The sequence below is a fragment of the Dipodomys merriami genome, unplaced genomic scaffold (assembly GCF_024711535.1).
Source record: "Dipodomys merriami isolate MVZ:Mamm:240054 unplaced genomic scaffold, mDipMer1.0.p SCAF_19, whole genome shotgun sequence".
NCBI lineage: Eukaryota > Metazoa > Chordata > Mammalia > Rodentia > Heteromyidae > Dipodomys > Dipodomys merriami.
This window is the reverse complement of record NW_027203270.1, coordinates 26,555,522-26,582,782: the sequence shown is the minus strand read 5'-3', so window position 1 is coordinate 26,582,782 and position 27,261 is coordinate 26,555,522. Positions and strand designations below refer to the sequence as shown.

At 42.7% G+C, this 27,261-nt stretch overlaps 2 protein-coding genes and 1 non-coding gene across 5 annotated transcripts in view; 1 reads left to right on the top strand and 2 right to left on the bottom strand.

Moving 5' to 3' along the window:
* Window positions 1-56: 56 nt before the first annotated feature.
* On the bottom strand, window positions 57-12,714 carry Klhl11 (kelch like family member 11). Its single transcript, XM_070028046.1, has 2 exons — window positions 12,117-12,714; window positions 57-5,420 (listed from the first exon to the last, which is right to left on the bottom strand). The coding sequence occupies exons 1-2, from the start codon at window positions 12,659-12,661 to the stop codon at window positions 3,839-3,841; spliced, it is 2,127 nt and encodes a 708-aa protein (XP_069884147.1). The 5' UTR covers window positions 12,662-12,714; the 3' UTR covers window positions 57-3,838.
* A 2,550-nt stretch (window positions 12,715-15,264) lies between these two features.
* Window positions 15,265-27,261, bottom strand: part of Acly (ATP citrate lyase) — a 51,393-nt gene continuing 39,396 nt past the window's right edge. For all 3 annotated transcript variants that reach the window (XM_070028043.1, XM_070028044.1, XM_070028045.1), the window contains 7 exons: window positions 25,393-25,547; window positions 23,643-23,793; window positions 23,322-23,465; window positions 22,465-22,578; window positions 20,322-20,404; window positions 19,547-19,623; window positions 15,265-16,226 (listed from right to left, as the gene is read on the bottom strand). In XM_070028043.1, the coding sequence (XP_069884144.1) occupies window positions 16,132-16,226; window positions 19,547-19,623; window positions 20,322-20,404; window positions 22,465-22,578; window positions 23,322-23,465; window positions 23,643-23,793; window positions 25,393-25,547 (819 nt within the window). In that variant the 3' untranslated portion in view covers window positions 15,265-16,131. The remainder of the gene's footprint in view (window positions 16,227-19,546; window positions 19,624-20,321; window positions 20,405-22,464; window positions 22,579-23,321; window positions 23,466-23,642; window positions 23,794-25,392; window positions 25,548-27,261) is intronic.
* On the top strand, window positions 17,887-17,993 carry LOC138831218 (U6 spliceosomal RNA). Its single transcript, XR_011373166.1, has one exon. It is a non-coding gene; the product is annotated as a U6 spliceosomal RNA (small nuclear RNA).

Genomic DNA, 27,261 nt, shown 5'->3' with positions numbered 1-27,261 from the left:
GGTAATCACTTTCAATAATGCCCAATTAAGAAAACAATCACACAGTATAAGCCAGCTCTAAAGAAATATGTTTATTGAAAATGTACACTGACACAATTAGTATCTTTAAGACAGAACCAGATAGTTTTAGAAACAAAAACAAGTTACTTTACAACATAATGTCTCTAGGCATTCTAAATACTACATCATCTCTGACTTGAAGGGAGAAAGTCAAGACCTTGCAAGACCTTGGGCTTGTACCACTAGCCCAAAAAAATGTTATCAACTCACTATTTATTTTACAACTGACGAGCCCTAGACATGGATTATAAAATCTTCAAACACCTAGCAAGCACTGCTTTTCACAAGTGCATGCAGCAGGAGGATTAAGTTAACACGGACTCTAGCACATATGCTTCAAGGTAAGACACTGTAGCAACCGTCACAGAGTAAAACAGAAGTCCCACAAGGGACTGACAAAGAGCAGTAATTTGGCTACCTAATTAAATTCTTTGAGGCACAATGACTATTCTGTTATGCTATTGTATTATGGCACTCAACTATGAGATGTTCTGCTCCCAAGAACCAGAATACATGCTGTAACATAAGGATAACAACAACAAAATGGACTTTTTTCAAGAAAGAAACAAACTGGAGTGATGAGCTGTGAATGACAAAAAACAAGCTACAGTTACAGCACTGCATTTTTCTAGTACAATACTGTGCACGTTCAAAGTCATGAAACGTGGCCAGCATGCCCTTAATGGACGCTTCATTTGAGGAAAGTACCAATTCCTGTCTACTTTATGATATTATAGGTGTTGGTAGCAGGATCATGAAGTGGAAAAGGAACTATTTTAAACATATCACATGCTACACTGGTCAAGAGATAATAATAAAGTGTGCAGTAGGAACTGCCTTACCAGCAGTTGGAAGGGTTTAAAACACACAAATGCACAAGCTTCCATAAATACTTCTCTCCAGCTTTAAACTTATGTTCCCTATTAAAAAGGTTAGTATGTTTCACTTTTTTGGTCCCAGAAATACTACACACAACCAGATAGATGATCAAAACAAAACTGATGCTGACGGAATTTTAAGAGCTCTTAGTAAAGTTATTTTGGACTGGCACAACAAAAGCAAATTTGACTATTAAGATACACAAGAATATTCATGCAAAACTGCAAGTGATGTATTACTTAAACACTAAGCTCATGACTGACATTCTCCACATACACAACTGGTTTTTAATCCATAGGTAGGAAGGTAGAGTCAAAGGAAAGCCAGGTAAGGTAGACGCAGCCTCCCTGGAAGCTTTATATATATATATATATATATGTGTGTGTGTGTGTGTATATATATATATATATATGTGTGTGTGTATATATATATATATATATATATATATATATATATATATTTATGGTTATCACCTTTGGTCTAATTCATTCCTCTCCTCCAAAAACAAACCAACAAAAAATGTTTACTTGAATACACCTTAGGCTATCTTTTAAAAAGCTGTGTTTTTAACTGGTTATATGACCAAACACAATCTTTACCTTTTTATCAGAAAGGAAATTTTCTTTCCCAAAGAGCCACATTAGACCTCACCAACATACTTAGAACCGTTCCAAATCCTCAAGTTCCTTTCAGTTTAGAATTTCAGAATGTCAGCCTTGAACAGATTTAAGCAAATCTGATTTCTATCCTTATTAACAAGTTAGGGTACTTAGGAAACACAAATTACTGATGTGAAGTCACACGTGAATTTAAGTATAAAAATTAGAAACTCAGTAGTCAGAAAAACCTGCACACATCATCATGCAAGGACTTACCCCCCTTCTTTCAGCCCGGGCCTAGGCTGCTGCTGAGTTAAGAAAAAGACAAGTTTCAATCAAGTTTTCAAAACCAGACTATACCTAAAACTTCTGCTATATCATGTACAGACCCTAACAAACAACGGGTAGTAACTGTCTCACAAGACAATTCTTTTAAAAAAAAAAAAAATCCCCAACTATATCACACACTTCTGGAGAAAAACTCGCATCCTTGTTGTGACACTGAATTATTTCAACACAACCAAGAACAAGTTTGGTCACACAGTTTACGAAACAGAAAGTTCATTCCAGGAGCTTCAGTCAATGATTTCTAACTGCATGTCCTCCTCATCACTAAGCTGTAGTGTTGCTCAGACACCAAAGGCAATCACTGAAGTAACTATAAAGAAATGGAAATTGAGAAAAAGGTAGAAGAGTAGTATGCAATATATTCTTGTTTAAAAATCAATTTGCAATTTCCCAGCCTCATTCCAGTGTAAGAGTTCCAATATATTTATTAAAAACTTTTGTTCTAGGCAGGGATACTAATTTAGAAATTTCAGGAAAAGTTCTTACTATATAGAATCTAAGAGCTAAAACATGAAGTCTTGCAGCAAAACAGCTACATGTTCTGGTTGTGCTTTTTTCATCTGATGTCTGATCACACAATAAGAAGGTTAATTATAAGAACTAGAGTGATAAATCTTGGGCTGTGACTTCTAGAATGGTATTCCATCATGTCTAAAAAGGGAACTATTCTTTAAGAAATAAAAAATAAGTTGGGTGTGTTATCACATGCCTATAATCCCACCACTCAGAAGACTGAGGCTACATAACGAGTTCGTGCCTAAAAAGAAAAAAAAAGTGAATGCACAGTGCAAATTATCAGGAGATCAACAGAACACTAAAAAATTCAGCCTGAGTGCTAACTTGTGTAAAGCTAGGGAGAGTGTCAGAAGAATGAACAAAAGTGAAAAATACACAAAAATAAAGAATAAACAAAAACAAAAGGATAACTGTAGTGATAAATTTTTTTAAGCCAAAACTATATACCCAAATTTGGTATTCTAGGCTCAGGCAAAGTTCTAATGAAAGTGTAGGAGGGTAACTTGTTATTCTCTTCCATTTTGAAAACAGTTGCTTATAGGAAAAAAAAAAAGAGGAAGATTCAATATAGTATTAGAACAAAAATTAAAACTGAAGGCATTGAGTGTTGATTGTCATAGGCATTATTTAAGTTCATTAACATGTCCTCGATCTTGCACCTCTTTTGATTTCTCAGTCTATAGTTATAATTCTTAGAGAAACAAATTTCATATATGTAACTTTGTCTGCATTCCATCAATCAGCTAAAGATTAATATACTAGCCAACTGCCATCATCTCAGAGCGATGGTTTGAAATTTATAATCAGCTGCTAAAGTGAAAATATATACTTTTAAATACATGAGGTAACCACAAATTTCTCATCAGTCACCTCTTCTTTATATGAACAAAACACCATTTCTAGATAAACACATATAACAAAAGATCAATGTAAATACTCTGAAAGCATCTTCCTGAACCACACTGTGCTTTCTCCTTCAGGTTTCAGTCTTACTATTGCACATGCCTCCTGCAGATGAGAGCTTAATACATAAATTCTGATCTTGTGAAACCATTCTATAGAAAGTGAAAAGGAACATCAAAGAAAATGTGCAAATAAAAGTGGTGCTTAAAGCCCAAAACACAAGTCTCTAAAACAAAGGAATTATAACTGGTTGGCAGAACAGCCTCAAGTAACAAGACCTGCTTTTTCCACTTGTCTTTAATAAGATTTAGCTAGTACACCCAAACAAAGATATAAGATTGCAAAACAACGAAGATTACCATGTATTGGACTGAATTTCCCATTCTTCAGTTCTTAACTACCCTTCCTTTACATGGGCTATCAATCAATCCAGCTAGAAAATAAGTTACCAACATACTTTTTCAAGTTAACAGTCTGGATATCTTCAGTCATACGACACAGGGAGAAGTTTTTAGCTGCATGTGTTAGAGAATTTAGCATTCTATCTGTGAGCTTGGTACTCGCCGCATGTTCAGGGCGTGCCGATGTATTTCTTGCATCTGTCTAATGCGGTCCTTCTGCCACATTAGGTTTTGAGGCATAGGGTATCTTTGTGTGCCATGCAAGTACCGGTATGGGATCCTGACGTGACAAGCAGTGGCTCTACAACGAGGCTGTGGCATGGGAGGAAGGAGCATCCACCTCTTTCTCTCAGCACAGTACCTGTAGGCTTCTTTCCGATACTGTTTGTCAATATCATCACTGTTTTTCCAGCCTCCAATAATAAAGACATCATCTTTGTAATAGCAAATGGCTGCCCCTTCAATGCTTAGGACTTCTGGAGGCAAGCTCTCAAGGATCTCATCAGACACGTGGTTGGTGATTTTTTTTACTGCCTCTTCATTTTCTAAAGAATAACTCTTGGGACAACACGATGCAGTCTGATAAAAGTTTGAGTTGACCACAGACATCTGGAAAAAACAGTAATTGTCAATAAGGGGCAACGACTCCACATCTCGCCATTGTCGAGTCTCAGTATCATAGCATGTAATCACAGCCTTTAAACCATCCTCAGTGTCCCGGTCCACAGGAGTGCGGGCAGCAATGTACACAAACCGGTCTTCTATGGCCAGTGCTTTGACATCACGAAGAATCTTCGGTGCAGATTCCAAGTTGTGCCATTTATCAAGTTCGGGATTGTAAACAGTCACATCTTTAAAGCCAGGACTAAAGTTGCCATGTCCTCCAATGCTATATAGCTTGCCTTTGACTTCCGTTAGCCCAAAAGAATGCTTTCTTGTCATCAGACTACAAACATGTTCCCATGTGTTCAAATTTGGGTTGTATCTTTCCACAGTCTTAGCAAAGCCTGGTTCCATTGATCCGGCAACATACACATAGGATTCTGTTACTGCGACAGCATGCCCATCAAGATGATTATGAATATGAGGCAGGTTTACCCATCTATCCTCATCAACAAAATATCCCACACATTCACTCAAATAGTCTCCTCCTTCAGACACACCTCCAATAACCATGATCACATCCATGTTTTGCCCATAACGGGGTAATAATGACACATGAGAAGCAGGATGTTGCAATGTGCCAGATTGTATGTTCTCAGCTCTCAGAGCATGCCTCTCCACTGCATCAGCCACCAGCTTGACGCAAACTTCATTACTGGCCACCAGCCTCTCTGGTTTGACATGCCGAGTGAGGTAGGTAGGCTTCATCTGGGACAACCTGAGCAATTTAAAAAGTTCTTCAAAGTATCTCTCTCGCTCTTCAGCATTTCTCTGAACCCACTTCAAAACTGTTTCAAAGAGAACCTCTTCCGAATCAACAGTAATTTCCAAGTCAGAAAGCCAGTCTCGAATGAGATGGAATGGTAAAGTATAAAATTCCTCATCCTGAATTACTTTGTAGAAATTCCTCCGTATCATATCGGCAGCTTTCAGAGCAAGTTGGCTCAGGGTGTACATGTGAGCTAAGCTATGAATGGCCACACAATTTGAAAGATGAAGTTTTTTCTTGAGAAATTCTCCACAAAATTCTTTTAAACGAATTAACAGGAATCTAGAAATCAAGAAAAAGGGAAAAGATTAAGTTTGGGATGTGTGTATCCTACGTAGTTACATTTTAAAAGCGTCCTGAATTATGAAATTGAAATGTTAAGATTAATTTCAATATGTACAACATCTAGAGGGGGAAAAAAAATCCTCACATTTTAAAAAGTATAAAAGCCTATGTGGATGGCCACCAGTGGCTTACACTTGTAACTCTAGCTACTCAGGAGGCTGAAATCTGAGCATTATGGTTCAAAGCCAGCCTGGGCAGAAAAGACCATTGAACTCTTATCTCCAATTAACCCTCAAAAGCCAGAAGGGGGACTATGGCTTAAGTGGTAAAGCACCAACCAGCCTTGAGCAAAAAAGCTAAGTAAGAGTATGAAGCCCTGAGTTCAAGTATTGGCACAAATTCAAAAAAAAAGCTTCTATGTCCATTTGAAGGTATATCAAATGGACATATGCCCAGCAAGCATAAACTATGTTTCATGGCTGTATTCCCAGCTACTAAGGAGGCAGAGACCAAGTGTGGGCAAGCAATTAGCAAGATCCCATCTCAAATAACAATCCAGGTATAGTTGCTTGTGCCTGTGATGCCAGTTATACAAGAAGCATATGATAGTAGGAATGTGATCTCAAGCTGATCATCATCATCATTATTATTATTATTATTGTTATTCGTGGGGCCTGGACTCTGGGCCTGGGCACTGTCCCTCAGCTCTTCAGCTCAAGGCTAGCACTCTATGGCTTGAGTCACGGCGCCACTTGCGGCTTTTTCTGCTTATGTGGTGCTGAGGAATGGAACCCAGGGCCTCATGCATGCAAGGCAAGCACTCTACCACTAAGCCACCTTCCCAGCCCCTCAAGCTGGTTCTGAGAGACAGAACGAACAAAAAAAAAAAAAAAAGAAAAAAAGAAAAGAACAAAAGAAAGGTTATGGCTTAAGCGGTAGAAACTACCCAGCAAACGTGAGACCCCCCCCCCCCCCCCCGAGTTCAATCTCAGTGTTACCCTTTGCCCCAAACAAATGTGAGCACTTGCTAGCATGTGGAAGGCCATGAGTTCATCTCTAGTACTACCACACACACACACACCAAAACCAAAAACAATAAAAACACCGTGTCGGCTACAGCTGTAGCTCAGAGTATTGTACTAGCAGTTCAGCAGACTGGAGCCCCTAGGCTTAATCACCAGCACAGCACTAAAAAAAATAAAATAACAAAAAAGCATACGTAAAAGTCATCTGCATATAAAATGTTAAAAAATACTTATACATTTACACATATATTTTACATAATTTTACATATTAGAGGAGTTTTTTTTTAAGCAGAGTATTGCTATGTAACCCAGGCTTCCCTCAAAGCCAGTGCTGAAATTATAAGTGCGTACTTGTTGGTCGTGGGCCTAAACTCTGGGTCTGCTGTCCTTCAGCTCTTCAGCTCAAGGCTAGAGCTCTACCACTTGAGCCACAGCACCATTTTGGGCTTTTTCTGCTTATGTGGTGCTGAGGAATTGAACCCAGGGCTTCATGCATTCAAGGCAAGCACTCTACCACTGAGCTACCTTCCCAGCCCCAAAGTAGAATTTTTAATTATATAAGGTTATCTAGAATATATTCCTTAATAGTATAACAGTCTCATACTTTAGTCTCATTTATCCTTAGCAAAGGAAAATTCCAGCCCAAACTTGTCTCTATCACCTTTTCCTAGACTCTTTCCAGTCATCAGCTTCTTCTTCTTCTTCTTCTTTTTTTTCTTCTTTTTTTTTGCTGGTCCTTGGGCTTGAACTCAGGGCCTGGGCACTGTCCTTGAGCTTCTCTGTGCTCAAGGCTAGCGCTCTACCACTTGAGCCACAGTCACTTCTGGCTTTTTCTGTGTATATGGTACTGAGGAATCAAACCCAGGGCTTTCAGGCATGCTAGGCAAGCACTCTACCACTAAGCCACATTCCCAGCCCCTGCCTGCTTGCTTGCTTCCTGTTTTCTTTTTTCGTCAGTCATGGGACTTGAACTCCAGGCCTGGTGGCTGTCCCTGAGCTCTTCACTAGCACTCTACCACTTGAGCCACAGCGCCACTTCTCATCAGTTTCTTAAGTGAGGCAGGGTCCTGGTGAAGAGGCATGAATATAGTCTAAAGTAAGAGCAAACAGGAACTGTGACTTCCTACAGGCCTTAGACAGATACCAGAAAGACAAATCAGAAGTTTGTTTTCTTCCTTCCTTCCTCCCTTTTTTCCCCTTTTTTGTGCCATCTTTTTTGAACTCAAGGTCTGCATGCTTTCCCTGAGCATTTTTGCCAAGGCTAGTGCTCTATTACTTGAGCCACCGCTTCTGTTGTTTTTCTTAGTGGTTAACTGGAGATAAGAGTCTCAGGGACTGTCCTGTCGGGGCTTGTTTTAAAACTTGAGTCTCAGATCTCAGACTCCTGAGTAGCTAGGATTACAGGCGTGAGCCACCAGAAGCCTGGCTTTATGTCAGGTTTTCATTGACTTTTCAATATAATATTCTCTTTGAACACCCAAAAGGGGTGAGATGCTCAGGGGCTTTGCCCTGAGCTCAGTCCTTATCATTAAATCAGGATAGCAGGGCAAACTCAAATATCTGAAGCCAGGAAATAAAACATAGGCATAGTAAAAAAAAAACATATGTAGGACAATGTAGCTTAAAAAACAGAAGTAGTCAGGCTGGGAAGTTGGTTCAATGGCAGAGTGCTTGCCTTGCATGCATGAGGCCCTGGTTTGGATTCCTCAGTACCACATAAGCAGAAAAAAGCCAAAGTGGCCTTGTGGCTCAAGTGGTAGAGCACTAGCCTTGAGTTGAGAGACAGCTCTCAGGCCCAGAGTTTGGCTCCCACGATCGACAATCAAAAATAAAATAAAATAAAATAAATAACCAGAAGTAGTGCCGGGTGCTGGTGGCTCATGCCTGAAAACCTAGCTACTACAGAGCCTGAGATCTGAGGATCTCAGTTCAAAGCAACCCAGGCAGGAAAGTCCAGAAGATGCTTCTCTCCAATAAATCACCAGAATACATAAAGTTGCACTGTAGTTCAAGTGTTAGAGTGCTTGCCTTGAGCTGAAGAGCTGACGGACAGTGCCTAGGCTCACAGTTCAAGCCCTACACATCTGACCAAAAAGAAAGAAAGAAAGAAAAAGAGAGAGAGAAAGAAAGAAAGCAAGCAAAAGAAAGAAAGAAAGAAAGAAAAAGAAAGAAAGAAAGAAAGAAAGAAAGAAAGAAAGAAAGAAAGAAAGAAAGAAAGAAAGAAAGAAAGAAAGAAAGAAAGGGATCTGGGAATGTGGCTTAGTAGTAGAGTGCTTGCCTAGGATGCATGAAGCCCTGGGTTCAATTCCTCAGTACCACATTAAGAAAAAAAAAAAAAAAAAGCTAGAAGTAGCGCTGTGGCTCAAGTGGTAGAGTGCTAGCCTTGAGCAAAAGAAGCTCGGGGACAGTGCCCAGGCCCTGAGTTCAAGTGCTGGGACTAGCAGAAAAAAACAAGCAACAACAAAAAACCAACAGAAATAGTTTGGCATATAGATGACAGAATGTTACCTGTTACACAAATTCTTTAAAGCAGCACAAAATTCTAACACAAATCATAAATCTAACAGCAGTCAGCCCAAGGGTGGCCAATATAAGACCACTGTTTTAAAAAAAGGAGACAGCTGGGGGCCAGTAGCTCAGGACTGTAATCCTAGCTACTCAGGCTGAGATCTGGGGATCATGGTTCGAAGCCAGTCCAGGCAGTAGCAGTAAAGTTTGTGAGACTCATCTCCAATAAACTACTCAGAAAAGGCTGGAAGTAGTACTGTGGCTCAAGTGGTACAGTGCTAGCCTTGAGCAGCAGCAGCTCAGAAACAACTTCTAGACCCTGAATTCAAGCCCCAGAACCAACAGAAAAAAAAGAAGTTGAAGACATCCCTAGCTAAGAACCAACTTAAACATATAAAGATAACTTTTCCAAGTCAGGCTCACCTCAATTCATTAACTGTTTATTATTATGGTTATTGTGCTTAATAACTACCTTAGCCACAATATAAAAACTAATAGGAGTTGGACCTAGTGGAGCATGCCTAGTAGTTGGGAGGCTGAAACAAAAGATTTTTGAGTTTGAAGCTAGAAAGGGCTACATTTATCTTTAAGGGGAGAAAAGGTTCTCTCTCTTCACCTTCTGAAAGAAACATACCATCTTAGACATAAACAAAGACAAAGTGTAGTAGTAAAGGCTCTAGTGGCTCTCTGACATGTTGGGATGCTAAGGTCACCAGATTCTAAGGTACATTCCCTTAAGACAGGTTTCGGGAAAACATATAACAAAACACAGCTATCACACCTTAGGCATCATAGGAGGATGCCAGGCATGTCTATTATTTCTGGTTCTTTCTTACAAGTGCCCTGCAGGGCTGAATCACCAGCAGAGCACGTGTGCGAAGAGGGGAGATCTGCCTCAGAACTGATGGAAAGATTAAATGTGATGATCAAAGAACATCGTGAAGAGCACCTGACACAGAGAGATGCTTAGACTCTGAAAGATGGAGAGAAGTTCTAGCTTCAAGAAAATTGCCTGGAGTACCCCCTCCTCCTCACTCCTAACTGCCCAATAAAAATCTGAAAAACACAAAATCATGTCAGACATAAACAACCTTGTCAGTGCTACCATAAGATGCTATCCCTCCTGTCCCACCTTCTGGTAACTCAGCCTCATATCCTAAGAAAATGCTCCAAATCAGTGAGCAGGAATTTCATCTCCTGACACCAACTACAACTCCTGCCTACAACTAACCCTGTACCTGCCTTCCCAATGCAACCTATTTACTTATTTTTTTGGCATATATCTTAAAATGTATTAGTTGTTTTGCATATACCTTAAAGTATATTAGTTGTTTCTATTGGCAAATTGTCACTGCTTTATGTTAACATTAATACATAGAAATATGTATGTATACCTAATGTCTAGGTTTAACTGGGGTACGGAGAATTTTCCACTGGACAGTTGTGATCAGATTGGCTATTTGTTTATTTATTTTGAAGCAGAGTCTTGATATGTAGCTCAAGCTGGCCTTGAATTCTCAGTCTTCTTGCTCAGCCTCCAGACTGAGATTAAAGACATATGCCACCACACCGAAATTGTTTTAAGTTTAAACTTACATTTTATTCTCAGTGTTCAATGAGATGTCCTTGCCTGATAAGGCATTCTCTATGGTTGCACTGTTTCTTTCCATGGTTTCTCCGGAGCTGGTCTTGGAAGCTCAATGCTATTCTACTCAACTGCCTATCCTGACAACTTCTTGAACAGGTCCAAGCTGACATTCCTCCTGCTCTTCTGCAATCTTCCACATCTTAACAACTTCATCAGTCTATTTGGGCATGGGCTAAAAAAACTGTCTTCCCTTACATCCACATCTAATCTAACGGCAAGTGCATATCCTCTTCTGGTATGTGCCCTTTTATCACCACCTCTTTGCCCTTCTCAGTCCAGTTAAGCTAGTCTCTTGCTTCTGTCCTTGATGCATGTTCCCCACTGCTTCATCCTTTTCTCAACACATAATTCAAGTCAAACTGCATCATTCTTTCCATCTCATTCACTGTAAATGCTCAAGTTCAATCAAGGAGGCCCTGTGGGATGTGGTTCTAATCACATGATCATCCTGAGGCATCCCTTCCTTCCATCCCTCTCCAACTATATGAGCTTCAGATGCTCCCTATGCTCAGATAAGCTCCACTTCAGAGCTTTGCATTTGGGTCTCTTACCTGAAGCACCCTCTACCTCATCTCCTTTATTTCTTTGCTATTTTTTCTCAGAATTCTTCATCCATACAACTTAAAAAAAAAAATCAGTCCTCTCTCTACATCAGACAGAATTAACACTGTGCCCCCACCCCCACAGCCACAGTTTTCATCTCAGCTAAAACAAATCATTCAACAGGCTAGGTCTACCAATACAATGAGATAGGGCTGAGACTTTTGTCTGTTTTGTTCACTGCTGAATTCCCAGCACCTTAGAGTCCAGGGTCTCATCTTGAGGCATAATAGATATTCAATAAGTATTTGTCAAAACAAAGAAATGTGCAACACATAAGGCCAGAACTCTCCTCCAGAGCATCCATTCTTGCTACCTAGATCCCTTCACAACAGCAGCGGGCTAATCTCTTCCAATGTTTGAATCAGAGTATTTTTTTTTGACCCTGCTTCCCGTCGCAGTCAGTAAAACTCATCCCAATTCATCTCCCACACCCTCCCGTTCACACCAACCTGACCTAGCCTCAGGAGAGATTCCCAAGTAACTTCTCTAAACCAAACAGGATCATGCCTGAGGGCTTCTGCGCTGCCCGGAATGATCATCCACCACCCACTCTCATCTTTGCACTAGTTTTCTAGTGTTAGTTTCCTCCACACTTAGGAGGTCAGTTGAAATGTCACCGCCTGGGAAAGGCCTTTCCTCTAGCCTAATACCGGTTTTTAATGTCATCGCAACAATCATCATCACCTTACGGACTTTTTCATTGCCTTTGTCTCTCCTCCACCGAATGTCTGAGCTCCCCAGGCACAGGGCGCCCTGGCTGGGCTCGGGGGTGGGTGGGGGGGGTGGTCAACGTCCATGCCCGAAGCGGTGGCGACCCCCCCCCACTCCCCTCTGCCACACACACACACACACACTCACACACGCTGGCGCAGTAAATGACGGCGATGGGCGGGCATGGCCCTAGCTCACCTGTCGGCCAGCTCCAGCACCTCGTGCACGCTGCCGGTGCTGACCCGGATGCGGCCGGTGTACATGTACTCGATAACGGCCTCCACGGTGTCGGGTTCGGGCCCCGGCTCCGAGCTCCACTTACGCATCTCCACCCGGCCCGAGCGGGACTCGGAGAACTGGCCCGAGAGCAAAGGCGTGAAGTACTCGGTGGCGGCGGCCAGCACCGAGCGGTGGGCCCGGAACTCGCGACCCCCGGCGCCGCCGAAGCACAAGGTGATGTCGCAGAAGAGGCCCTGGCGACGCTGCTCGTTCTGCCGCCAGGAGAGCTCGGAGCAGTGGGAGCTGCACTCGAAATCCTCGGCCTCGGGGCCCGGGTCGCCTCCGCCGGCTTCCATGGCAGAGATCCCGGGCCCGGATCCGAAGTCTACGGTGCCGCTGCCTCGGACCTCGGCCGCCAGCCCTGCTGTTCCAGTGGTGGCCGTCTCCATGCTCTCCATCTCCAGCACCTGAAGGGATGCTGCCGCGGCCGCCGCCGCCGCCGCCGCCGCTACCGCCGCCGCCATCTTGACGCAGCTGCGCCGGCCTCCGGAGGCTCGGAACGGTGCGGCCGTTCTGGTGCGACACAGAGGGATTCTGGGATTAAACAGTGCGCGCGGGGCGGAGCCGCGCATGCGCCCTCGCGCTGCCCCTAGGCTTGCCTGCCACCGGATTGCATCTGCAGGGCAGGGATGACTGGCTTTCCAAGCTTGGGAGAGCTACCTGCACCTAACAAAAAAAAAATTTTTTTTTAAATTAAGAATCACAAAATGGCTTTGGAGTTTGATGCTTAGCAACGCAGAGAAAAAAAAAATTTTTTTAAAGTAGCCTTGCATTTAAAAAAGAAAAAAAAAACTTGGCCCCATCCAAGGAGACGAAAGCTGTTACTTATTATCTCTGAACGAATTTATTTTCTGCGGGGATATTACCTACACCTTGGGATACCACCGAGGCTTAAATGAGGTAATGCTTCCATAGTCATCATCTCATGTGATTTTTAAAATATGGTTAGAAAGGCCAGGTGCTATTGACTCACGCCTGTAATCCCAGCTACTCAGAGGCTGGGATCTTAGGATCACAGTTCAAAGCCAGCCCAAGTAGGAAAGTCCTGGCCTCTTATTTCCAATTAACTACCAAAAAAAGCTGGAAGTGAGGCTGTGATTCAAGTAGTAGAGCACTAGTCTTGAGCACAAAAGCTCAGAGACAGTACTCAAGTTCTGAGTTCAAGTGAAAGAAAGAAAAAAAAAGCAAGAAAGAAAGAGAGAAAGAAAAGAAAGAGAAAGAAAAAAGGAAAGAAAGAGGAAGGAAAGAAAGAGAGAGAGAAAGAGAAAGAAAAGCAACTAAGTAAGAGAGTGACTGAATGACTTTTCCCCCTCAGTGTTACTGGAGTTTGATTGAGCTTATGGTCTTTGCTTGCTAAGCAGATGCCCTACCACGTGAAAGTCCTCAACTTTTTTTTTTTTTTTTTTGCTGTCCTTGGCTTGAACTCAGGGCCTAGCTATCCTTGAGCTTCTTTATGCTCAAAGCTAGCCCTCTACGACTTGAGCCACAGAGTAACTTCCAGCTTTTTTTCTGAGAGGTTTATTGGAGATAAGTCTCATAGACTTTCCTGCCTGGGCTGACTTCAGATCTGAACCTCAGCTCTCAGCCTCCTAAGTAGCTAGGATTACAGGCATGAGCCACCACTGGTTTCTGAGGAGAATGGATTGCTTGTACCAGGACAAATGGAGAAATAAAGACCAGACAGACTTAAATTAGTAGAGTTCAAAGTTAAATCAATGGAACTTAGAATTTGCTCAGTGATTTGTTTGCTTTCAGCCTGTGTATTTGAGTAGAGCTTTCATTATCATACATTAAGAAAAGAGTGATGCTGGGCACCAGTGGCTCACACCTGTAATACTAGCCCAGGCAGGAAAGTCTACAAAACTCTTACCTCTAATTAACCCCCCCATTAAACTGGAAGTAGTGCTGTGGCTCAGGTGGTAGAGTGCTCGCCTTGAGCTGAAGAGCTCCGGGACAGTGCCCAGGCCCAGAGTTCAAGACCCATGGCTGACAAAAAAAGAGGGGCTGGGAAGGCGGCTCAGTGGTAGAGCACTTGCTTTGCATGCTCGAGGCCCTGGGTTCGATTCCTCAGCACCACATAAGAAAAAAGCCGGAAGTGGCGCTGTGGCTCAAGTGGTAGAGTGCTAGCCTTGCGCTGAAGAGCTGAGGGACAGCGCCTAGGCCCAGAGTTCAGGGCCCACGACCGGACCCTCCCCCCCAAAAAAAAGAAAAAAAAAAAAGAAAGGAGTGATATAGATGTGGGCTTTCCCCCATTTCCATTTTTTTTGAAGCTTTTTTTTTTTTTTTTGGGTCCGGTCGTGGGGCCTGAACTCTGGGCCTGGGCGCTGTCCCTCAGCTCTTCAGCTCAAGGCTAGTGCTCTACCACGTAAGCCACAGAGCCACTTCTGGCTTTTTTCTTTTTGCTTATGTGGTGCTGAGGAATCGAACCCAGGGCCTCAGGCATGCAAGGCAAGCGCTCTACCACTGAGCCACTTTCCCAGCCCTGAAGCTTTTTTTTTTTTTAATTTTGGTGCTAGTATTGGGGCTTGAACTCAGGGCCTGGGCACTGTCCTTTAGCTTTTTCACTCAAGGGTGACACTCTACCATTAGAGCCACAGCTCCATTTTCAGGTGTGTGTGTGATCAATTGGAAATAAGAATCTCAATCTCATAGACTTTCCTGCCTGGCCTGGTTTCAAACTGTGATATTTAGATCTCAGCCTCCTAAGGAGGTACCTGGCTTTAATTCTATTTTGTTTTTCAAGAGGTGGAGCATAAAAAAAAATAGTTTCAGGAACTTAAACTATTAGAAAGTATAAGTGGGACAATGATGGCTCCTAGCTATTCAGGAGGCTGAATCTGAAGATTGCAATTCAAAGCCAGCCCAGGCAAGAAAGTCTTTAAGATCCTTATCTCCAATTAATCACCAAAAAAGCCTGAAGTAGAGCTGTGGCTCAAGTGGTAGAGAACTAGCCTTGAATAAAAAATGCTCGGGCATAGCATTCAAGCCCTGAAGCTCAAGCCCCAAGACTGGCACACACACATACGTATAGTACAAAGGAATACAGAAGGGTATAGAGACAGCAATATGCCTTCATTGTTACTACATAGTTTATTTAAACCAAATATGATAATAGAGAAAAGACTGAGGTGGCAGCTGCCCAGAATCTTTGTGGGTTACAGATGCAAAAAAGGTGGAGATGGTGTTTTGATCCCACAATTCAGTAACAGACAAGTAGTCAGCTGCATAAATACAGAGAACATAAGACACAAGACATTTCACAGCTTTTTGCTTTGCGTTTACATCTAAAACACGTCTATGTTACAACTTTACATTTTAAATTACTATTCCACGTATTTGTGACAATGGCTAAGGATGCAATGGTCCCACCCCCTGACATAGCCAGACTGTGATCTGTAACACAGAACATTCCAGTGGGATCCTAAACAAACCCTTGACATATACCTTAAAATAAAAAAGATCCTTACAAATCAGATTAATACAATGTTCTTCATGTTGTATGAGGAGGAAAAAGGGAAGCAGAAAAATAAGACATTGAAAGATTTAGACATATAAGGTAATTAAAATCTTGAAAGTTTCATTCCCTTCCTCCAAAGAAGAAAAAAAAAAGTTCAACTAGTAGCAAAAAGAAAACATCATAACACCCTACAAGGAAGAACACTATTCTGATGGTGCTTAGAGGTATCCATATAATAAATACAGCAGGTAGCAGAGCAAATGTCACAAGTATTGGCTTGGTTTTATTTCTATGCTTATAAAAAAAAATATTAAGCTTTGAATGAATGTTAGCCTGTGGGTGTTGGTCTTTGGTGCCTGTACACCAATGGCGATTTATGTTCCTAACCCATCCTATAGAAGGCTCCATAATCAGCTATGTGTATGCTATTTCTTGAGGAGGTCTTGTCTTCTTACTGCAGAAGGCTTCCTGGCTTGGTTACATGCTCATGTGTTCCGGAAGAACATACGAAATATCATCCCATGGATGACGATAAAGCCCTTGCTTCAGCCTCTTCTGATCAAGATAATGTCCTAAAATGAAGCAGAGGTATCTTTTCATTAAGAGTTTCATAATTGTGATAAGGGGCAGAGGATGAGGAAGGGAAGTCTTTCTGATATGAAAATCTGAAGCCAGGCACTGGCTCATACTTGTAATCCTAGTTATACAGGAGGCCAAGATCTGAGGATCACAGTTCAAAGCCAGCTCGGGCATGAAAGTCCATGAGGCTCTTATCTTCAGTTAACCACCAGAAAACTGAAGTAGTGGTAGAGCATTAGCCTTGATGTAAAAGCTTAAGGACAGCACCCAGGCCCTGAGTTCAAGTCCCACAATCAACAAAAATTAAAAAAAAAAAAAAAAGCCAGGTACCTGTGCCTCACAACCCTAACTACTCAGGAGGCTGAGATCTGAGGACTAAATTTCGAAGCCAGTGAGGGTAGGCAAGTCCATGGCTCTTATCTACAACCAGAAAATTGGAAGTGGAGCTGTGACTCAAAGTGGTAGAGCACTAGTCTTTTTTTTTTTTGGGGGGGGGTCCGGTCGTGGGGCCTGAACTCTGGGCCTGGGCGCTGTCCCTCAGCTCTTCAGCGCAAGGCTAGCACTCTACCACTTGAGCCACAGTGCCACTTCCGGCTTTTTTCTTATGTGGTGCTGAGGAATCGAACCCAGGGCCTCGAGCATGCAAGGCAAGTGCTCTACCACTGAGCCACCTTCCCAGCCCTAGAGCACTAGTCTTATGCACAAAAGCTCAGAGACAGCACTCAGGCCCTGAGTTCAAGCTCCAGGACTGACAATCAATCAATCAATCAATCAATCAATCAATCTCTGAAGACAGTAGGCCCTGGATATAACTCAGTGGTAGAGTGCTTGTCCAGGGTTCTATCACCAGCTGTGGCTAAAGTGGTAAAGCACTAACCTTCAAGCTAAGAGTGCCCAGGCCCAGAAGTGAAGCACCCAAATCACAGAAACTTAGTCAATAGATAAAAATTTAAAAGGTAGCAAAGCTGGGTGTCAGTGGCTTACACCTATAATCCTAGCTACTCAGAAGGTTGAGCTCTCAGGATCAAGATTCCTGCCAGTGCCTATAATCCTAGCTACTCAGGAGGCTGAGATCTGAAGATCACGGTTCAAAGCCAGCCGGGGCACAAACGGCCATGAGACTCATCTCCAATAAACCACTCAGAAAACTGGAAGTGGTGCTTTGGTTCAAGTGGTAGAGCACTTGCCTTGAGCTGAAGAGCTGAGGGACAGTGCCCAAGTCCAGAGTACAAGCCCCATGACCGACAAAAAAAAAAAAAAAAAAGATTCCTGCCAGCCCAGGCAGGAAAATTCATGAGACATATCTCCAATTAAACACCAAAAAAAGCTGACATGGAGCTCAAAGTGGTAGGGCACTAGCCTTGAGCACAAAACCGCAGGGCCAGTGCTCAGGCCCTGAGTTCAAGTCCCAGGACTGGTACCAAAAAAAGAAAAAAAAACAGAAATCAAGTTAGACATAAAGGAATGGGAAGGAATTGGAAATGGGAAGTTTAACCAGCTCCATTCCATAGGTAAATCACTCAGATTTGACAAAAAGAAACTGTTAAACTGAATTCCACTTTTTCTGGACTATCAAATCATTCCCAAGAATAAAGATACAAAGGTAAAGATAAGGGGGAATTAAAAAAAAAAGGGTGGATTAACGATGATTCAGTGCTTGATTCAACAGCACAAATACTAAAATTGGAACCATACAGAGAAGATTAGCATGGCCCCTGCACAAGGATGACAAGCAAATTCGTGAAGCGTTCCATATTTTTTTTTGTAACAATGAGATGTACAAGACACTATGTTGAAAACAAACTTTACAACTGGTGTGAGGGGTAGGGAGGAGTTGGGGATGTGGAGAGGGAAGGGATGGTAGGGGAAAAACAAGGAGGGTTGGTAACAATGCTTGTTAGGAAATATACTCATTACTTTATTCATCTAATTGTAACTCCTCTATACAGTATCTTTACAATAAAAAATATATATTAAAAAAAATACAACAGCAGACGCATCAGCTGCACTGGACATTACTCAAAACAAACTAAGCAACTCAAAATGGCAGTGATGGGAGGGAGGGAATGAGCGGGAAAGAGGGAACAACTGACACTAAGCAAAAGGAAAGAAATGTACATATCACCTGATGTGGAAAAAAATAACTGTATTGTCAAAGCTCATAGAACTCATAAACGTTATAGACCACGATAAAGACAATTTGCCCCATGTAGGTTAGAATGTGTTTGTGACTAACTAAGCATCACTATCTCACAATACTGCGAAATTTGTGAAATTTATGTAATCACTTAATCACCATTAAAAAAAATTGCAAAAAAAGAAAAAAAAGCCTTCATGGCAGTTCAAGAAAAAAGAAAAATGTAAAGTACAAATAAAAAGAATTACTGTCTAGTGAGAAAAAAAAAAGCAACAACAACAATTCAAAGGGAGGTGGCACTGTGGCTCATACTGCTAGAGTACTGAACAGAAGAGCTCAGGGACAGCGCCCAGACCCTGAGTCCAACCCCCACAACCAACCAACAAAAAAAAAAAAAAAAAAAAGATTCAAAGGCCAAGCATTAGTGGCTCATGCCTTTAATCCTAGGCTATGAGTTCAAGACCCAGGACTAGCACACAGACACACACACAAAATGAATGATTCAAAGGTAGGTGCTGGTAGCTCATGCCTATAATCCTAGCTACTCAGGAAGCTAAGATCTGAGGAATACAGTTCGAAGCCAGCCTGGGCAGAAAAGTCCACGAGACTTTCATCTCCAATTAACTAGCTAAAAAACTGGAAGTAGAGGTATGGCTAAAGTGGCAGAGTGCTAGCCTTGAGCAAAAATGCTATAAGACAGCAGCCAGGCACTGGGTTAAAGCCCCAATATAAGGCACACACACACACACACAAAAAGATTTAGAAATGTGACATTGTTATTGTAATCCTAGCTACTCAGGAGGCTGAGATCTTAGGATCATGGTTCAAAGCCAGGCTGGTTTAGGAAAGTCTGTGAGGCTCTTATCTCCAACAAACCACTCAGAAAACAGGAAGTGGCACTGTGGCTCAAGTGATAGAGTGCTAGCTTTGAGCTGAAGAGCTGAAGGACAGCGCCCAGGCCCAGTTCAAGCCCCACGACCGACAAAAAAAAAAAAATCTCAACATGGTCAATTGTAGTACAACTATGAGGACTTTCAAACAATAGAGAACAGGAAGTAGAGAGCATCAGTCTTTAATGAAAAATCAAGGACAGTTCCAGGTTCTGAGTTCAAGCCCAATTCTGGTACAAAAAAAAGAGACAGAACAAACCCTTAAAAATAGTAACAGCCAACTCACCAATGAAGCCCATACTTCTTCCAAGTACAAAGATGCCATTGAGGGCTCCAATGTCAATATATTCATCGGCTTCCTCCCTGCAACACACAACGTGCAGTTTTAATATATAGTTCACAAGCTCTCCTTCCCAGCAATCACTACTAATTCTGCCTAGGGAGGTTAAGCACTCTGATTTCAAAATGGAAGAAAAACAAGGGATGAATCTGATCAAAGTACATTATGTACATGAGTAATGTCTGATTAATATATGCTTAATAAAAGAAAGAGGAAAAGAGAGGTGCTATGGGTGGTAGCAGAGACTTTTAGTTTTCTCTTTTCTAAATCCTCTACAGTAAACAAGCACTAATTTTAAAACTGGAAGAAGAGGGCTGGGAAGGTGGCTCAGTGGTAGAGTGCTTGCCTTGCATGCATGAGGCCCTGAGTTCAATTCCTCAGCACCATATAAGCAGAAAAAGCCAGAAGTGGCGCTGTGGCTCAAGTGGTAGAGCGCTAGCCTTGAGCTGAAGAGCTGAGGACCAGCACCCAGGCCCAGAGTTCAGGCCCCATGAATGACCGCCCCCCCCACAAAAAAAAAATACCAAAACACACACAACACACACACACACACACACACACACACACACACACACACACACACGACTGACCCCCCAAAAAACACCAAAATACACACACACACACACACACACACACACACACACACACACACACACACACACACGAAAAACTGGAAGAAGACATCACAAGAATTAATGAGGAGAACGGCTATAGTGCTCACCGAGTAAAGGACCCACAGTTCCGAAGCATGTCCACAAATGCAACTCCGATGAAGCCATCTACATTTAGAATGAGATTCGGCTTCTGGGAAGGGCAAACAAACAAAAATCAAAACATTTGTCATTTACTCTCTCTTTTAATTTTTCATCTTCAATGTTACCACTCTGGTTAACTTTATGATCAATTTGATTAGATTGAGGGCACATAGAAAACTAGTAAGGTACCCCTTTAGGTATGCCTTCAAGGATACTTCCAGAGAGGACTAACTATGCAGAGGGAGGGCTTAAACACATTTGGGCGGCACCCTTTCAAAGCTGGGGGATCTAGTTGGGATAAAGCTCTTCTGTTGTTTTACCTTGCCAGGATGTACTGACACTTCTAAACTGGTGAAGAAATTAATTCTTCTTCCTTTAAGTTGTTGTTAAGTATTTTGTTACAGTCAGGTGAAGCTAGTTCACTAACAGGATCCCTCTCTCCCTCTCTTCTTTTTTGGTGCCAGTCCTGGGCTTGAACTCAGGGCCTAGGCACTACTGAGCTTTTTTTGCTCAAGGCTAGTACTCTACTACTTGAGCTAAAGCTCCATTTCCAGTTTTTTTGGTAGTTAATTGGAGATAAGAATGTCACAGATTTTCCTACCCAGGCTGCCTTTGAACCAAAAACCTCAAATCTCAGCCTCCTGAGTAGCTAGGTTTACAGGCATGAGCGCTGGCACCTGGATGGTCTGTAGTTCTTGATCCCCCTGCCTCTGCCTTCCAAGTACTGGAATTATAACAACATCCCACCATTTCTGGCTATGAATTTTTTTTTTTTTTTTTTTTGGTCCGGTCGTGGAGCCCGAACTCTGGGCCTGGACACTGTCCCTCAGCTCTTCAGCTCAAGGCTAGCACTCTACCACTTGAGCCACAGCACCTCTTCCGGCTTTTTTCTTTTTGCTTATGTGGTGCTGAGGAATCGAACCCAGGGCCTCATGCATGCAAGGCAAGCACTCTACCACTGAGCCACCTTCCCAGCCCTCTGGCTATGAATTTTGACCCACTTAAAAACTTTCCATTTGGTTGACACTGCATTTTAGGTGAACTCCCAGCATATAGCCAATACTTCACATCTAGTAGACATTTAGTCTATGTCTGTTCACTTATTTATGCAATAGAAAATAAAAATTTCAGTTGGGTGCTGGTGGCTCACGCCTGTAATCCTAGCTACTCAAGAAGCCAAGATCTGAGGATCATGGTTCAAAGCCAGCCCGGGCAGGAAAGTCCGTGAGACTCCAGTAAACCACCAGAAAACTGGAAATAGTGCTGTGGCTCAAGTGGTAGAGTGCTTGCCTTAAGCTGAAGAGCTGAGGGACAGCGCCCAGGCCCAGAATTCAAGCCCCTCGACTGACAATAAATAAATAAGTAAGTAAGTAAGTAAATAAAAATTTCCAGACCAGTTGGTGTAAGTTTAGCTATTTAACTAAAACTGACTGTCAAATCCCTTAAGAAATTCACCCAAAAACAGTAATTTTGAAATACATAACAACTCTACTTGAAAATATCTTATCTCAAAGAGGTGGAATACCAGTGAGTCACACATGTAATCCTAGCTATTAGGAGGCTGAGACCTGAGGATTGCAGTTCAAAGCCAGTCAGGGCAGGACAGTCTGTGAGACTCTTATCTCCAATTAACCACCAGAAAACTGAAATTGGTGCAGTTATTCAAAGTGGTAGAATGCTAGCCTTGAGTGAAAAAGCTCTGGGATAGTGTCCAGCCCTTGAGTTCAAGCCTCACATGTGATAGAGAAAAACAAAACAAACTCAAAGAAAGCTGTGGTCAGTGGGTGAGGGAAGGAAAAAGAAACAGGCTCTGTGAGGGAGGGGCTAGGAGGGAGAAGAAAGATGAATATGGCCAAAGCTGATGGTCTGAGTGTATGAAAATTGAACAATGAAACCTGCTGAAAGTTTAAGGAAGGGAGGAAGTGGGTAAAGGAGAATGACACGGCCAAACTAATTGGAATACACTGTAAACTGAGTAGAAATGTTACAATTCTCTTTGTATGACTAATGTGTACTAACAAAAACTAAGCAATTCTGAATAAAAATACTATATAATATTTATCAGACACACAAAGAAGTAAGAAAACAAGCTCAGGAATGTTTCATTACCTTAGACGTGGTGATCTTCTCCACTTCTAGGGCATAATCAAGCAGTGGAGTGGCAGGGAAGTGCTGTTTGACGTAGTCTTTCAGGATCTGTACTCGCATGTCTGGATTGTTTATCTGGAAATAGACTCAAAGTTATAGAGGCATTCACTTAACATTGCCACGAAGGCACAGACTTTGTACAAGTGAACCTATCCTGAAGATGACTCAGGAACCCAATCCACATGTCCAATTCCATGTAGCACCAATGACAATGCTCTGGGAGTGAGGGGTTTTGAAGTTATCTCCTGTCTCAAAACAACCTTTGTTGGGTTTCTCTTTACCATTACAAAGATCTGAGCTCTCCAGGCTGACTGTTCATCATAAAAGATAAACTTCGCTGTTGTAAGCCATTGACAAATGTGGACATGTTTATTACTGTGGCCTCATTTAATGAAACTGACAAATTTACCAAGGTTATTATTGTTATTATTTGCAGTTTTGGGGTCTGAACTCAGGGCCTTGAACTTGTTCTACCATTTAATGGTGCTCTACCATTAAAGCCATGTCTCTATCAGTTCTCCAGATCTCAGCCTCCTGAGCAGGTAGGATGATAGGTGTAATCATTGACACCCCTCTTAGTTACTGAGTTTTGACTTTTAGTGTGTTTTCATACACTACTGACGGACTGGAAAGCTACTTAAGGACAATCTGTATTATGACAGGAGAAAAGAGAGCCACGCTGAATCTGCCATCTGTCAACAGGTCCACAACTCTGCCCACTGGGAGTCAAAAGCTTGGGGGTTTCTAAGTAAACTGACAATCTTCCCTCACCACGGAGCCTATCCACTCACTCCATCTTTAGGACAGCAACAACTTACAGATTTCACTCGGTGGCCAATGCCCATGATCAGTTTTCCTTCCTTCTTCATCTTGTTCACAAATTCCATGGGGATAATGCCACTGTCAAAGGCCTTACTGAACATCTTGGCGGCTGCATCCAAGGCACCCCCAAACCGATCCCCCTAAGAGAGAAACAAGAACACACTGCCCTGAGTTGCATTCATTTCTTCAGTTCACAAACCAATCTCGGATGTCCCAAACTGCCCTAACTTGGGGTTTTGCATTCCAAGTCTCCTTCCTGATATAGCTAAGCTCAGCATCCCCATGGTTGACCCTTCTCCCAGGACCCAGGGACTTACAATGGTGAGCAACCCCGAGGTGAGGCTGGAGACCAGGTCTTTACCAGCTCGAGCACAGATGATGGTGTTGTGGGCGCCAGAGACAGCTGGCCCATGATCAGCTGTCACCATTAGGCACATCTCAATGAACTGGCAAGAATACTTGGGCAATCTGGAAGACAAGGTGTAAAGGTGCAGGGAGAAGAGAGGTACAACCGAGGTGAGGAACTACAGTGACCATGCCATATTCCTACTTCCTTCCACTTTCCAATCAGTCACAAATTCAAGAAGGGCACCAATTACCAGTCCAAGTCTCATACTATGGTAACTCCAGGCAAAGTTTCTTGATTCTCGAGTATCTTCAGACTCTATTATTGTGCTGCTTTTTTGAGTACTGGGGTTTGAGCTCTAAGCCTCTTGCATGCTAGGAAGGTGCGCTACTAAGATATGCCTCCAACTCATTTTCAAGCTGCACATTTGTGAGACAGGTTTCACTTCCTGCCCTGGTATGTTTCTGGACCTTGATCCATCTATTTCAAGCTTCCTAGCATAGCTAAAATGATGTGTGTGCCACCATGCCTGGATATCAGTTGAGAAGGCATCACCTGGACTTTTCTGCCCAGGCTTGACCTTGAATCCCAATCCTCCCAATCTTAGCCTCCCTAATAGCTAGGATTACCAGGCATCTGCTACCAGCACTCAGCTCAAATAATGCTTTTAAAACAGTGTTAGAAGCAAGGATTTAAAATCTCTTCATTGCCAGGTGCTGGTGGCTCATGCCTGTATTCCTAGCTATGTCTAGAGACTGAGATCTGAAGATGCAGTTCAAAGCAAGCCCAGGAAGGAAAACCCATGAGACTTATTTCCAATAAAATCCCAAAAACTGGAAGTGGAGCTGTGGCTCAAAGTGGTAGAGCACTAGCCTTGAGCAATAGAGCTCAGGGACAGTGCCCAAGCCCTAAATTCAAGTCCCACAAGTGATAAAAAAAAAAAAAGAAAGAAAAAAAGAAAGAAAGAAAAATTAGTCTTTTCACTAGGTAGCAGTTTCAGCATGAGTTCTTATAATAAGATCTGATTTGTATTTGTGAGTACTATCCTCCGTGTGCCAGATCGACAGGAGATACCTGGCCTCAGCTTCCTGTACAACATTCAATCTCCCCACTAAAGATCAAGAACAAAGCATGGGCCAAGCATTGGTGGTTCTCACATGTAATCGGAGGCTGAGATCTTAGGATAATGGTTCAGAGCCAGCTTGGGCAGGCTTCATGCTTTCACATAACTTTTCACTCAAGGCTGGACTCTACTACTTGGTCCACACTCCATTTGGAGATAATAAAAATCTTGGAGATTGTTTTGAGTGGAATGACTTCAAACTGTGAATCCTTAGCTCAGCCTCTTGAGTAGCTAGGATTATAGATGTGAGCCACAGGTGCCTGGCTAATCTAAGGAACTCTTATCTCCAATTAACCAGCAAAAATCCCTAAGTGGAGGCGTGGATCAAATAGTAGAGTGCAAGCCATGAGAGCTGAGTAGAACAGCATGATACCTTAAGTTCAAATCCCATTATTTTCTCTCTCTCTCTCTCTCTCTCTCTCTCTATCTCTCTCTCTCGGTTTCTGTCTGTCTCTGTCACACACAGACACACACAGACACACACACGGAGATGTGAGCAGGCCAGAGTCAGATAGGCCTGGTCAGATATTAACTCCTACCCCTCTGTCCAGAAGTCTTTATTTGGGAAAGGGCATTAACTCTGCCCATCACACCTCACCTTCTCTGGAACCAGAGGAGGCCCAGCACCCCGCCAATGCCCATCTCTTCCTTGAAGACTTCAGTGATGGGCATGCCTGCATAGATCAGTTCCTGTCCTCGCTCGTCACAGATGCTGGTCATGAATGAGGCAGGTTTTCGGATCAAACCCAGCTCCTAAGCAAACAAAAGGACAGGGGGAACATAGGAATATGTTAACCATCATAGGCTTTGTCAGGATAGCTGCTGTTAAAACTAGTCTCTTGGCTGTTCTGGTGGCCAAGCAGCCATTCCAAAATTCCTCAAAAGCTCATTGATTAGATCATTTAAGACATTGAAAACAGAAAAGCACCACACACACAGCACCTACTCAGCACCAGCTATTTTCAGTCCTTCAACTGAGCATTGGTTCCTGAACTTCACAACGCAGAATTGACAGAGGAAATGAGAGACTTGGTAACCAGCCACTGTTACTACTAAGAAGTGAAAGAAGGGCCCCAAAGGGAAATCTCTAAAGCATTCAGAGACAGCTGCTCACAGCCACTAAAAAAACAAGGTACACAGCTGGGAGATGGAGGACCCCTTCAACACGTATTTTAACCAGTGGAAAGGCATGAGCTGGGAAATTTCCTGTTTCCAGCCTTGGGGCACAATGAAGAAGAAAGCACTGGCCACTTCCATCCAACTTTATTTAGTTACCCCTCAAAATCTTTTTTCCTTTTTGTTTTTTTTTTTTGGTTGGCTGTGGGTCCTGAACTCAGGGCCTAGGTGCTGTCTCTGAGCTCTTTTGCTCAAGGCTAGTGCTCTACCACTTTGAGCCACAGCTTTACTTCCAGTTTTTGAGTGATTAATTGGAGATATTAGAGTCTCGTGGGGACTTTTCTGTCTGGACTGGCTTTGAACCGCAATCTTCAGATCTCAGCCTCTAGCTAGGATTACAGGTGTTAACTGGTGCCTGGCTAGAAAACCTTTTTAAATGCTTATAAGTTACATTTTACTTATAAAAGTAGTATTGCCAAGCATGGTGGCTTAGACCTATAATCACAGTTCTTGGGAAGTAGAGGCAGAAGGAAGAGAACCGTCTGGGCTAATTAGGTAGTTCAGGCCAGCCTGAGCTATGGAACAAGACCAAAACAAACCAAACACAGCAAAGTAAAAGGTGACAAGAATATTACCTCTAATCACCCCCACCCCTACCATTTTATATCCAAGACTAGGACTTGAACTTGGTTTCTGATCCTTTCACTCACTGGCTGGTAGCTCTACCACTTGAGCCCTTCCTCTGATCCCTTCTAATTCTCCTTTACTTCCAGCCAGGATTCCCTTATCTTCCTGCCTCATCCTTCTAAGTGCTATGATTGTAGGTATGAACCACCAGGCCTGGCTTATGTTCTCCTTTTAAAAAATTTACAGCAGGGCTGGGAAGGTGGCTCGGTGGTAGAGCACTTGCCTTGCATGCTCGAGGCCCTGGGTTTGATTCCTCAGCACCACATAAGCAAAAAGAAAAAAGCCGGAAGTGGCGCTGTGGCTCAAGTGGTAGAGCACTAGCCTTGAGCTGAAGAGCTGAGGGACAGTGCCCAGGTCCAGAGTTCAGGCCCCATGACCGGACCAAAAAAAAAAAAAATTACAGCATAATCCGGGTGCCGGTGGCTCACGCCTGTAATCCTAGCTACTCAGGAGGCTGAGATCTGAGGATTGAGGTTCAAAGCCAGCCTGGCCAGGAACATCTGTGAGACTCTTATCTCCAGGACCCACGACTGACCTCCCCCCCCGCAAAAAAAAAAAAAACAAATTTACAGCAAAACAGATAGTTATCTATCCTTCTAATCTACTCCAATATTGGCGTTTTGTCTTAATTTAGTGGATCTCTTTCTGGATCTTTTATTTAAAT